Source organism: Setaria italica, chromosome IV (assembly GCF_000263155.2).
Source record: "Setaria italica strain Yugu1 chromosome IV, Setaria_italica_v2.0, whole genome shotgun sequence".
Taxonomy (NCBI): domain Eukaryota; kingdom Viridiplantae; phylum Streptophyta; class Magnoliopsida; order Poales; family Poaceae; genus Setaria; species Setaria italica.
Window position 1 is genome coordinate 30496608 of NC_028453.1, and position 11971 is coordinate 30508578.

Sequence of the window (11971 nt, forward strand, 5' to 3'; positions counted from 1 at the left end):
GTCTTCCGATTGATTTCAATCCCTCGTTCGTGCACCATGAATCCTAAGAATTGTCCGGCGGATACGCCGAAAGCACATTTATTGGGGTTCATCTTAAGCCCGTGTTTCTTGGTGCACTCTAGCACTCTTCGCAAATCGGCCAGATGCTTTTCATGACTTTTGGACTTGACAACGACGTCATCGATGTAGATATCTACCAGAATGCTAATGAGTTTGTGAAATATGTAATTCATGGCTCTCTGATACGTAGCGCCAGCATTCTTCAAGCCAAAAGTCATCACCACCCACTCGAATAAGCCAAGGTGGCCTGGACATCTGAAGGCCGTTTTGGGTATGTCCTCTTCGGCCATAAGTATTTGATTGTACCCAGCGTTTCCGTCCATGAAGCTAATAATCTTGTGTCCCGCGGCAGCGTCGATCAGTACATCGGCCGTTGGCATGCGGTAACCATCCATCGGTGTGGCCTGATTAAGATTCCTGAAATCGACGCAAACGCGTAGCTTCCCATTCTTCTTGTATACTGGCACAATGTTGGAGATCCACTCGGCATAACGGCATTGCCGAATAAATTTTGCTTCGATTAGCCAAGTTATCTCAGCTTTTATGTCTGGTAGAATCTTAGGATTGCAGCGCCGTGCGGGCTGTTGGTACGGCCGATACCCTGGTTTTATGGGTAGCCGATGTTCAACAATAGATCGGTCTAAACCGGGCATCTCATGATACTCCCAAGCAAAACAATCCTTAAATTCCTTTAACAAATTTGTCAATTTACACTTGTATTCTGGGTCTAAATTTGCACTAATATAAGTCGGCCTTAGTTTGGTACCATCGCCTAAGTCTATCATTTCTAATGAATCGGCCGACGTGAACCCGTGCCCTAGCTTCCCATCTTCTCGGGCGAACTGATCCATCTATTCTGAGTCTTCGGAGCCGACTGCTCGGATCGGCTGTAGGCCAAAATCGGTGACCTTCAGGAAATCGGTCTCCCATACTCTGCCGGATATGCACCTGACGGTTTCGCAGCTCCACTGCTGCGTGTCGGCTGTCGCGATGCTGTATGCGGAATCGGCTTTGACTACCTCGATGTTATCGCCGACCCATTGTACGAGACATTGATGCATTGTTGACGGAATACAGCAATTTGCGTGTATCCAGTCCCGGCCGAGTAGCATGTTGTAGGATCCCTTGCCATTAATAATAAAGAAGGTGGTAGGAAGGGTCTTACTGCCGATGGTGAGGTCGACGCAGAGAGCGCCGCGAGCGTTTGACACGTTGCCTTCGAAGTCCTTGAGCATCATGTCCGTCTTGGTCAAGTCGTCATCGCTTTTTCCTAGCTTCCGGAGCACGGCGTATGGCATGATGTTGACTGCAGCTCCTCCGTCTACCATCAATCTGGTGAGGGGGCGGCCGTCAACATGCCCTTTAAGGAACAACGCCTTCATGTGTTGTCGTTCGTCATCTTCGGGCTTCTCGAACGTGGCCATCATCGGCTCCAAAGCCAACTGTGCCGTCTGTTCTTCTATCGCCGATACATCCTGTTGATCGGCGGGAGTCATGAATTCCATCGGCAGTATGAAAACCATGCCGATCTCGGCTGCCGATTCGGCACCCGCCGATTCGTCGTCCCCTTTATCGTTTCTTTTGGGGCGCCACACCCGAGGCCTTCCTTCCTTCTTGTCCGTCGTGCTCTGTTGTTCCTCTTCTTGCTGTTCCCATTGGCGGAGATGTTGGATTCTTCGTTTTTGAGACTTGGTCAATCCATCGGGACACCACCTGGGGTTTATTGGTCTGCCCCCTGATTTGGCGCGTTCCCACTCCGGTTCGCGTCCTAACGGCTTTTCGTCTATCACCCGAGCATCGGCCATCTCTTCGAGCCGGCTGTGAACGTTGGCCTTGTTTTCTGACCGGTCATGCTGATCAGTCCTGCCCCCCTGCCTGTCATGGCGTCTGTCTTCCGACCGATCATATCGGTCACTTCTGCCCCCCAGCCGATCACGCACGGGAGGGCGCTGGTCATCTTGGTTGCGCCAATTCCTGCTGATCGGTTCTGGCCTTCCGTCTCTAGAGCGAGACCTGTTGAACGGCCGATTGCCACGATATGGACCGTTGCATTCTGGGCAATTATCGGCCGAAGGCAGCCTGAGGTTGTTTTCCCAACAGTGGATGAAGAACGGGCACCTCCAGTGATCTTCATGCCATCGCATTGCTTCTTCCCGGGATCTTGAGCGTTCATGCTGACGTTGGTACCTCTGAGTCGCCATCGTCGTCCTCCATCCGCCGCTTCCCCTTGACATCTTCAGGCGTAGCTTGATTTCTGGGGTCGACGGCGCCACTCTTTTTAGCCGACTCGGACGTCAGCACTTTTGTTTGGAGTGAATTCTTTCCCGTATCAACCATGTTGGTGGGGAAGGGGTGCTGGTCGATCTTCATTGGCTTGGCCGATTTTGTCGGCACTTCAAATTTAAGTCTGCCCTGCTCAATGGCCGACTGTATCTGCTGCCTGAATATTTTGCACTCATTAGTATCATGGGATGTGGCATTCTGCCACTTGCAGTATTTCATCTTTTTTAGTTGTTCGGCAGAAGGTATCGTATGGTATGGCGAGAGTTTAATTTGTCCTTCCTAGAGGAGAAGGTCGAATATTTTATCGGCCTTTGTCGTGTCAAAACCGAACACCTCCGGCTCCTTTTTGCCGAATGGGCATGATATCGGCTTCTTTCCCTTGATCCACTCCGCAAGTCCGACTTCAACGTCTTCCTCGTCCTCTAACTCTTCCAGGAACGCCACTTTCTTCTGGAAATTCCTCCGTGGATCGAAGGAACGTACCTCCTGTCCAGACAATCGGTGGACAATCTGGCTCAAACTCTCGAACTCCTGTGAGGCGTATTTTTCTTTGATGTGGGGCAGAAGGCCTTGAAAATCTATATCGGCCAACTGCGCGTCGTTTAGAGCCAGGGAATAGCACTTGTTCCTGATTTCCCGAAACCTCTGTACATATGAGGATATCGGCTCGTCACTTCTTTGCCTGAGGCTGGTCAAATCGGACAGTTTCATCTCATGCACCCCGGCGTAGAAGTATTTGTGGAACTGTCTTTCTAAATCGACCCACGTGATAATCGAGTTTGGCGGCAATGTCGTGAACCATTGAAAGGCCGAACCAGACAAAGATGATGAGAACAACCGTACCCGTAGGGCATCCTGCGTAGCTGCCTCCCCGCATTGGATGATGAATCTGTTCACGTGCTCTACGGTCGAAGTGTCATCCATCCCCGAAAACTTAGTGAAGTCAGGAACTTTATACCGATGGGGGAACGGCAATAGGTCATATGTAGATGGGTATGGTGTTCTGTAGGTGTAAGTTTGTACTTTCGGCTTTAAGCCGAATTGTTCTTGCATCACCTCCGCAATACGTGCAGACCAATCTGGCTGTTGCTGGTGAACCTTTGGCTGAGGTATTGGCACGTGTTGGTAAACCGAAGGCGGAATAATCTGAGGCTGAGTGAAACCAGGTGGCATCTGATTGAAAACTGGTTGCGTATTGAACATCGGCTGCTTGAATGAGCCACTCGTTTCATCATATAGCATGAGCTCTGCTGTCTTGTTGACCTCCGGAGCGACAGGCTGGTATGGCGGTACGGTCGCATGGAAAGATGCCTAGAATGGAGGGCTTCCTTGACTGGCCGATTGATTCTGGCCGGCCGTGGCTGAAGGTGCCCCCCAGGGTGATGGGCTAACTGGAGGGAATGGTGCAGAAGACAGTTGGATAGAGTTATACCCCATAGGAGCTGATGATGAAGAAGCACTTGAACCCCCGACAGAAAATTGGATCGGCTGTGAAACCGAATTCGAATAATTCTGGTTTGGTGGAATCGGCTGAAAATATGCCGGTCCCCTGTATCCTTGAGGTATCCCACCAGCGAAGGAGTTGACAACGGCGTTGTGCACCATGTTTGAAAGTACCGGGGACTGATCAACGAAGGCGTGATAAATGGACTGTTGAATCATATCGGCCATTTTGTCCGAGTCCTCAGAAATCGTGATCTGGCAGGGAGCAGGGAACGGAGTCTTCTTGATAGTCTCCCCGCTTCTGGAGCGACTGAAAGACTGTAGGAAAGCTTTCCGGAACTGTGCCGTATACTTATCCAGTTCTTCCTTCTGGTCGTCCTTCAGATCTGCTTCCGTCACCTCGATGACGTTATCTTCGGAGACTTCAGCAGCTTTCGACATCATGGCGGTTGTATTGGTCCCACTGGGCGTGCCAAAAGTGTGTTGGCGCTAGAAATCGGTCAACCGAATCCCAGCGTCCGACACACGACCCGGGAGAATCTGCTTAACTCCTGTTCGGGTGATTGCCCTGGTGCGGTTCGCGCGGCATGCCAGCCAATCTGACCTGTTGATTGGCAAGGAAGAATACGTGTCAGGTCCAGAAATCACGATCGGCTAAGTTTCCGATCTCGAGAGAGGTTATCAGCGAATCGGCCGATTTGCTGTAATAAAGAAATCGGCTATGAGGCAGCCGATCACTGTAGCCTTGTAGACAGAGAATTACTAGAGTAATCGATACAACGCTATGATAACAACACTAGGAACAGATCTAATCGGCAATAGATGAATTTAAATAGCAGAACGTGAAGGAAGCCGAAACTACCGATTCCTAGCTGGATAACTGGTGATAGAACTACAAAGACAGGTAAAACCTATGATTCTAGAAAATATCGATAACTAGTGAATAAATCTAAACGAAACAACAGCGATACGCCCGAAGTTAAAGCTTAGATATTACTCGATAAGCGGAACTTACAGAATCGGCCGGAGATCAAGCTGATGCAGCCCTGCCAACCCGCACGAACTCGTGAAAAAGAGAAAAGTACTGACGAAGTCGTCTGCTTGAAAGTAAGTACAAGGAAAAAGTAGTATGTTGTATTGATTTGTTGATCATTACAGATTTACAAAGGTAGCTATTTATAGCCCCGTACAGATGACTTCTTAACCGACTAGAATTCTATCCCTAATTCAAACATAAAACGAATATTTACAAGCACGATTCGTGCTAGGTTGGTTACTCTACGCTTCATGGGCTGATCTCCCCCTTATCCTTTTATTCCTTTCCAAGCCCATACAGGCCCAATTAACCCAACCTCCTAATCGGTCGATTCCTTATCGGCAAAAGGCAACCGATTGGGACCCCGGCACGTTCGACCCGAAGCGAGACAGAAGTCATCGGCCGATCTCGCACTGTAGTACCATTCGACCGATTCCCAACTGTGCTTCTCCGATTCCCTCTCTTCTTGGCGCCGATTTTACTAGTGACGAAATCTGGCGTCAACAGATGGCAACTTAAAGTCGACTGATTTTGAAGCATGCGTAATCGCTAGAGTTGATGGCGAGGAAAATGCAAGGTAGATTTTCGCTCCACGACACCCAAAATTCACTACTCGAAGGCCCAGGCATTCTCGCGGCGGATTTCCTCCTCCTCCTCAACCGTGAAGCCGTTGTCGATGATCCCGAGCACCCACCTCACCTCCTCCACCGGCCTGTCCCTGACCAAGTCGTTGATCGCCCTGCAGGCGAGCTCCATCAGCCCCATGACCTAGAGGTAGTAGAGCGCTTGCCTCGCCTCCTCCAGCGGCTTGACCCTGATCAAATCGGCAGTCGCCTTGCCGGTGAGCTCCAGCAAACCCCTTACATGGAGGTAGTCGCTGCTTGTCCACGTCCACCACCACCGCTGCGGCATTCGGGACAGCCACAAAGGCGTGCTTATTGCAGTACTCGATCACCTTGGCGAGGGTCGTGGCGTCGACTTGGGGGAGCGGGATGCCGTTGTGAACCCCGGCGCGGCCGCCACCCTCCTCGATCAAGCGGCGCATGGTCTACGACAGCAGCACCGCCGCCTCCTGTACCTCAAAGCGTGTATTGTCGAAGCTGATGAGCGTGATCATCGCCGCGCCGCTCTCCTCAGCCATCGCCGTTGCTTGCGTCGCTCAGACACGGGGAAATGCTCTCTCCTCAGGGTGCGTTTGGCAACTAATGGGAAGGGGCACAGGAATTAGGTGGGAGTTGGAGGAGGGAATTCACTTGGAAATATGATTTTTAATCCCGTTTCCTTATTTGTCTTTTGGAGGGAATTAAGTGTGGGGATTTAAGTGAGACTTCATATCCGTTATTTGGTATAAGGGTTTAGAGGGGAAATTATATCTTAAATCATGATTAACGGTGTAGATGCATCCATCTTCCACTTAAAACAAACTCCTACCCAATTCCTACCCCTCCACTAGGAAGTGATTAATGGGAGTTGCTCCCCTAAACTTCCATTTCTCATCCCATTAAAATTCCCATACCCACCAAACAAATAAGAAAGTTTTAATCTAGGTATAACGTCCCTTTCCTTTCCACCGATTACCTCCAACCAAACGAGCCATCATATTGGATTGGAACGTGCGTGCGTGCCTCGCTCTTCTATAGGTGGCGGTTGATCTTCAACAAACTGCGACTTAACAGGCCTCAGAGCCTGTCAGCCAACCAGGCCGTGACGGCCAGCCATTCTTTAAGCTGAAGGCTGAAGCGGGCCACCAGCAGCCCAACATATCCAGTACAGTCCAGTCCAGTCGCACCTAATAATAAGCAAGCGGGCGAGCATTTCAATGAGCTTTGAAAGGAACTTCAGTCGAGCTAACGAGCCGAGCCTCATTGAGCCATAGTGCAGTTGGGCAGTTGGCAACAGTTCTAAATTGTTCTGATTTTTTTCTTGAACATAGAATCAGAGCATTTTAATTTTACAGCAAGTTGCTTCTCCAGTTTCCTTCTAGTCTTATACCTCAGGACGTTCCTCTCCAAAGAGCCAGCACTAACTCCTGGTCACTTCGACCTCCATTATTCCTCTCCAAAGAGCCAGCACTAACTCCTGGTCACTTCGACCTCCATTATTCCTCTCCAAAGAGACGAGTATCCAAGAGGGAGCAAATCCCATGTGAGAAGGTTGAAATCCACTACTATAAAAAAATTACATGAAGTTGAAACTTCATATCAAAATGGTAGAGCTCAATGAGACATAAAATTTGTGCTTAGTGAGATGGAAGGTTCAAATTCTATATACCACACGCACACATATTTCGTGCGACTTGAGAAAATGTGAAGTATTTCTAGTGGGTTCCCCTCAAAAGTTTGTAAATTTTTTTACATGAGTTCAATCTGATTATTTAATTACATATAGATCGACAGGCATGGGTACATGTTTGCAAATGGTGTTATCTAAAAAGATATGGAAACTGTAGTTCCAAACATCCCTGAAAAATGGGCAATCGATTGAATATGAATGAAAATTTTCAACTATGAAACATTTTGCATATAGAAATTGACGGCATTCGAAGCATACATAGACAAACTAGAATGTTCACCAGAGAAATGGACCGGCTAGAACAAACGAAGCATCAAAGGCACAAGGGTGTATATCCTTCTCCTTTTGAGATTAACACGGTAATTTATAGCCGTCTTAACTAACATGATAGTTTTTTTTACCACACCCTTATTAAGATAATAGATTTCACTACAAGTCCAGCCTTATATACCATAACAGCTCTAAATTAACAAATTTTGCCTTACAACATATACGAATTGAATCATAGCAACTTTTAAACGAGTTCTTTAGATCTATTTGGTTGCAGGCCACAATCTGCCAAGCCACGGTGTGGCGCCACCGAAGCTATGGTGCCAAAAATCGACGCCACACTTCATGATGCAAATCCTACAAGTCTACTTTGTTTTTCCGTATGGCTACCAGCTTTTTACTACCAACCAAGCAGCAGTCAAATATCGGGCCTGTTCGTTTCAGCTTATTCAACTGGCTTATCAACCACCAAACAGTGTTTACCTCTCACAACAAATCAGCCATTTCAGCTTTTCAGCCGGCTTATAAGCTGAAGCGAACAGACCCATTGTGGTGGCCTAGACGTGGCTATACGCCCTTTCAGCCAAAAATCGAGGCCATGTTTAGTTACTCCCAACTCCCAACTTTGACACTATGCAAAAAGAAGATTCCCCATCACATCAAACTTGCGGTACATGCATGGAGTACTAAATGTAGATGAAATTAAAAACTAATTGCACAGTTTTGTTGTACTTTGCGAGACGAATCTTTTGAGCCTAATTAGTCAATATTTGGACAATAATTCACAAATACAAACGAAACGCTACAGTGTGCTACAGTGCTGTAACAGTAATTTGGCACCTCCCAAATTCCCCAACTAAACACGGCCCGAGCTTTTTGCAGCCCTAAACTCCTGTTCTCTTCTCTTTTATCTCCAATCCTTCAAAGAGACTAGCATGAAAGAGGGAAAAATCCCTTTGGCCGAAAAGTAAAACATAACCTCACCGTTTTCACACTTTTTGATGTCATGGGATTTTTTTTAAGAAAATGGCGAGCAGATTATAAATCGACAGGCAGTGGGATGCAGATTGCAAATGGTACATCTAAAAGGATTTGCAATGGTGTTTCACAAAGCCTTTTCCGATAAAAGTCGTAGTTCCAAACATCCCTTCAAGAAGGCACCCAAATTTGGATGAATTTTTTCGACTACAAAGCAGTTACAGCTAGAAATTGACGGCTTTGGCAGCATTACATACACGAACCAGAATCTTCATCGGAGAAATGGACCAACTATGAACAAACAAAGCATCAGAGGCACAAGGGTCGATCGGCCAAAGCACCCATCTCATCTCACTGTACTATTCGAAGACCCCGGCATTCTCGCGGCTCAACTGCTCCTCCTCCTCAGGCGTGAAGTCGTTCTGGATCCCGAACATCTGCCTGATCTCCTCCGCCGTCTTGCTCTTGATCATGTCGGCGACGGTCTTGCAGGTGAGGTCCAGCAGCCCCGCGACTTCGAGGTAGTCGGCGGCCCTGATGAGGGAGCAGAGCGTGGCCAGGTCCACGTGCATCAACTCCTTGTCGAACCACTCCAGGTCCACGGCGGCCGCCTCCGCGGAAGAGCTCTCTGGGGCGGGGGCGGGGACGGCGGCGTGCTTGTTGCAGTACTCGAGCACCGTGGAGAGGGTCCTGGCGTCGACCTTAGGGAGCGGGATGCCGCCGTCGCCGCCGGCGCGGATCATGCGGCGCACGGTCTGCGACAGCGACGCCGCCGCCTCCCGCACCTCGAAGCGCGCGTCGTCCGAGCTGACGAGCGTGACCGTCTTCTCCCAGCCGCCGCCACTGGTGCTGATGCCGTCGCATGAATCCGCGGCCGCCATCGCCGTCGCCTTGCCTCGGCGAAGCCGCTCGGGCGCCGTAAAAGGGGGAGGTTTGGCGGCGGCGGAGGGTCAGATCGGATGGAAGAGGAACCCGCACGCAACCCTGCTGCGAGGAGTATGCCAGAGTGCTGCAAGGGCTGTGCGTGACCCAAGAAGAGGCCTCGGCAGCTCAGCCCACCAGGCCATGACGGTCCAGCCCATGGGCTCTCTTTTGCTCCTTATCAGGCCTACTAATCAACCCGCTCGCGGCAGGCCAGAAGCCCACCGCACTCTCGTAGCTGTACGCGAGACTGCCGCCAGGCAACGGAAATCTTAGGGTGCGTTTGGTTGCGAGGATGAAGTGGGACGGGACGGGACGATCCCACTTCATCCCGCGTTTGGTTGGAGGACAGGTGGGACGGGGACATCCCTATGAGGAAATATACCCTCCAGATGCAGGATGCCCCCATCCCACCAAAACGAGCGGACGGGGGCATCCCACTTCGCTCCCGTCACGCGCCGTCCGTCCGCACCGGTGGAGGGGGCGAGTTTGGGCGGCGGGAGCCGCCGGCGGAGGGGCCGGCGCGGGCGAGCTCCGCCGTGGCTGGCGGGCGGGAGCTCCACCGCGGCTGGCGCGGGCGAGCGCGACCAGCGGGCGCGGGCTCGCGCGGCCGGCGGAGGCGAGCAGGGCCGGCTGGCGGGGGCGAGCACGGCCGCGGCCGGCGCGGGCTCGCGCGGCCGGCGGGCGGGGGCAAGCACGGCAGCGGCTGGCGCGGGCGAGCGTGGCGGGCGCAGGCGGGCGGCCGGCGGGCGCGGGCGAGCGGGGCCGGTGGGCGCGAGCTCCACCGCGGCCGGCCGGTGGAGGAAGAAGATACCTGTTAGTATGACAGGTGGGCCCCATGAACGGTGTTAACAGAAGAAGAAAACGGTGCTCGTCCCGTCTATAGCGATCTCTCCAACCAAACAAAAAATTAGTACGGACCCATCCCATTCAACCAAACAAGAAATGGGATCATCCCATCCCGAAAAACTGGAACGGGACCGTCCCGTTCTACATTGTCTCCCAACCAAACGCACCCTTATGCATCTTCCGGAAGAATTTTTCTTATTCACCTTTCAATTTTTGGGATTCGTGCCATCCTTCAAAATCGTGAGTACTCCCATGTCCCACTTTTCCCTCCACAACGGATAACACAGGATGCGCATGCACCAGACTGGAAGATTTTTTTTATTTCAAACTCCAAACAGGTTTTTCTTTCAAACCATGAACTATTTTTGAAACTGTTTAAAACACCGTATTTCTGAGAAGTAATCTAACACAATGAATCCAATATTAATATATTTCATTAATTTTTAAAAGTCAACATTTTGAATGAACTAACTCAACATTTTAAGTATGCTATTTCAACATTTTCACATTTTTTATGTTGAACTAGTTTATTTAAAATGTTGAATAAACTAACTCAACATTTCGGATGAAAAACTCAACATTTTGAATTCTACTTCAACATTTTGAATGTCATTCAACATTTTCCACATAAAATGTTGAACTAACAAATTACTAAGCACGTAGCATCAGGGAGGCATGGACTTGATGGTGCACGGCCGCATGTTGCCTGCGCTGCTGCTCTGCGGCTCTGCCTGATGCACTGCAGGCCATTGCAAAGATCGCTGGGCTATGGTGGGTGTGCTGTTTTTTTTTTATATTATAGCTCTTATACATCTTCCACGAGAGACATATAGGGACGCCCGCCAGGCAGGCCAGGGTCACGGCTTACTCTGTGCCTCCGTGTTCCAACCTTCAACTCCGGCCAAGGTGACGGCGTCACCGGTCACCGCCGGCGAGATACAGGAGAAGACAACTGATGCATCGCGTAGGCGGCGAGGTGGCTGGAGTTTGAGTTCGTGCAATCGATCGGGAGGAACGGATGCCTGCGAACTAGCAAAACATGATGGCGCGACCATGAACTGCACGGACCAAACTCATAAGCCATATGCCCATATCTCCTCTCGTCTCCTGATGTACTGGCATCGTTGTACTCGAGCGAATTGCTAATACTTTCCGGTGCTACTATTAAATACGCCTTGCTGAAATCAAGGACCATATTCCTGGCTTCTACGCGCCAACAAACTGGACTAAACAACAGGAGCTCGATCACATTTGCGTTTGCTCCCTTTGCATGTGACACACGCCCGTACATATCCGTAACGTTTCATTTTCGAAACACAGTACGACAAGAACACGCAGATGTTTAACAGTTTTTGAGAGACTGCAGGTCACCTTCAGGTGGTCTAGACGATGTGATCTGAACATTGTTTGCCAGAATGTCAGTCTGTCAGTACACGCGCCTAGGCATAGCTCGCCTTGATAGAAATGAGGGAACAAAGCATTTCGCCCGCGGCATATCCCGGCAAGAACATCTGCTTCAGCTCCCATTCATCCCATAACATAACCCCACGCCTCTCGTTCTCATCGTGCAAAATCTTTTTTTTGTAACATTATAACTGGGAAAGGCAAATAACAAGTCCATGTACAGTGGCCTTTAAAAAAAACTCCAGGGCCACATGGTGGCATCAGCGCCGAAAACCGTGGCCGCGACTCGGGCGCACGAACCGGGACGTGCGAGGCAGGCAGCCCAGCTGTCGCGCGCCTCCTCCTCCTCGTCGTCGTATCCAGACACACTAAAATAGTGGCCCTGCCTGCTCCTCCTCCTCGTTTACCTGCAGCTGCCGCTGCACGTCGGTTGCC

The 11971-nt window shown here is 50.2% G+C and overlaps 1 protein-coding gene across 1 annotated transcript; it reads right to left on the reverse strand.

The window, feature by feature from the left end:
• Positions 1-8465: 8465 nt before the first annotated feature.
• LOC101778932 (SKP1-like protein 1A) lies at positions 8466-9353 on the reverse strand. Its single transcript, XM_004965584.3, has one exon. The coding sequence runs from the start codon at positions 9241-9243 to the stop codon at positions 8722-8724; it is 522 nt and encodes a 173-aa protein (XP_004965641.1). The 5' UTR covers positions 9244-9353; the 3' UTR covers positions 8466-8721.
• Between the last annotated feature and the right edge of the window lie 2618 nt (positions 9354-11971).

Excerpts from the sequence above, each read along its gene's own strand:
- LOC101778932 (XM_004965584.3), bottom strand. The coding sequence starts at position 9,243 with ATGGCGGCCGCGGATTCATGCGACGGCATCAGCACCAGTGGCGGCGGC.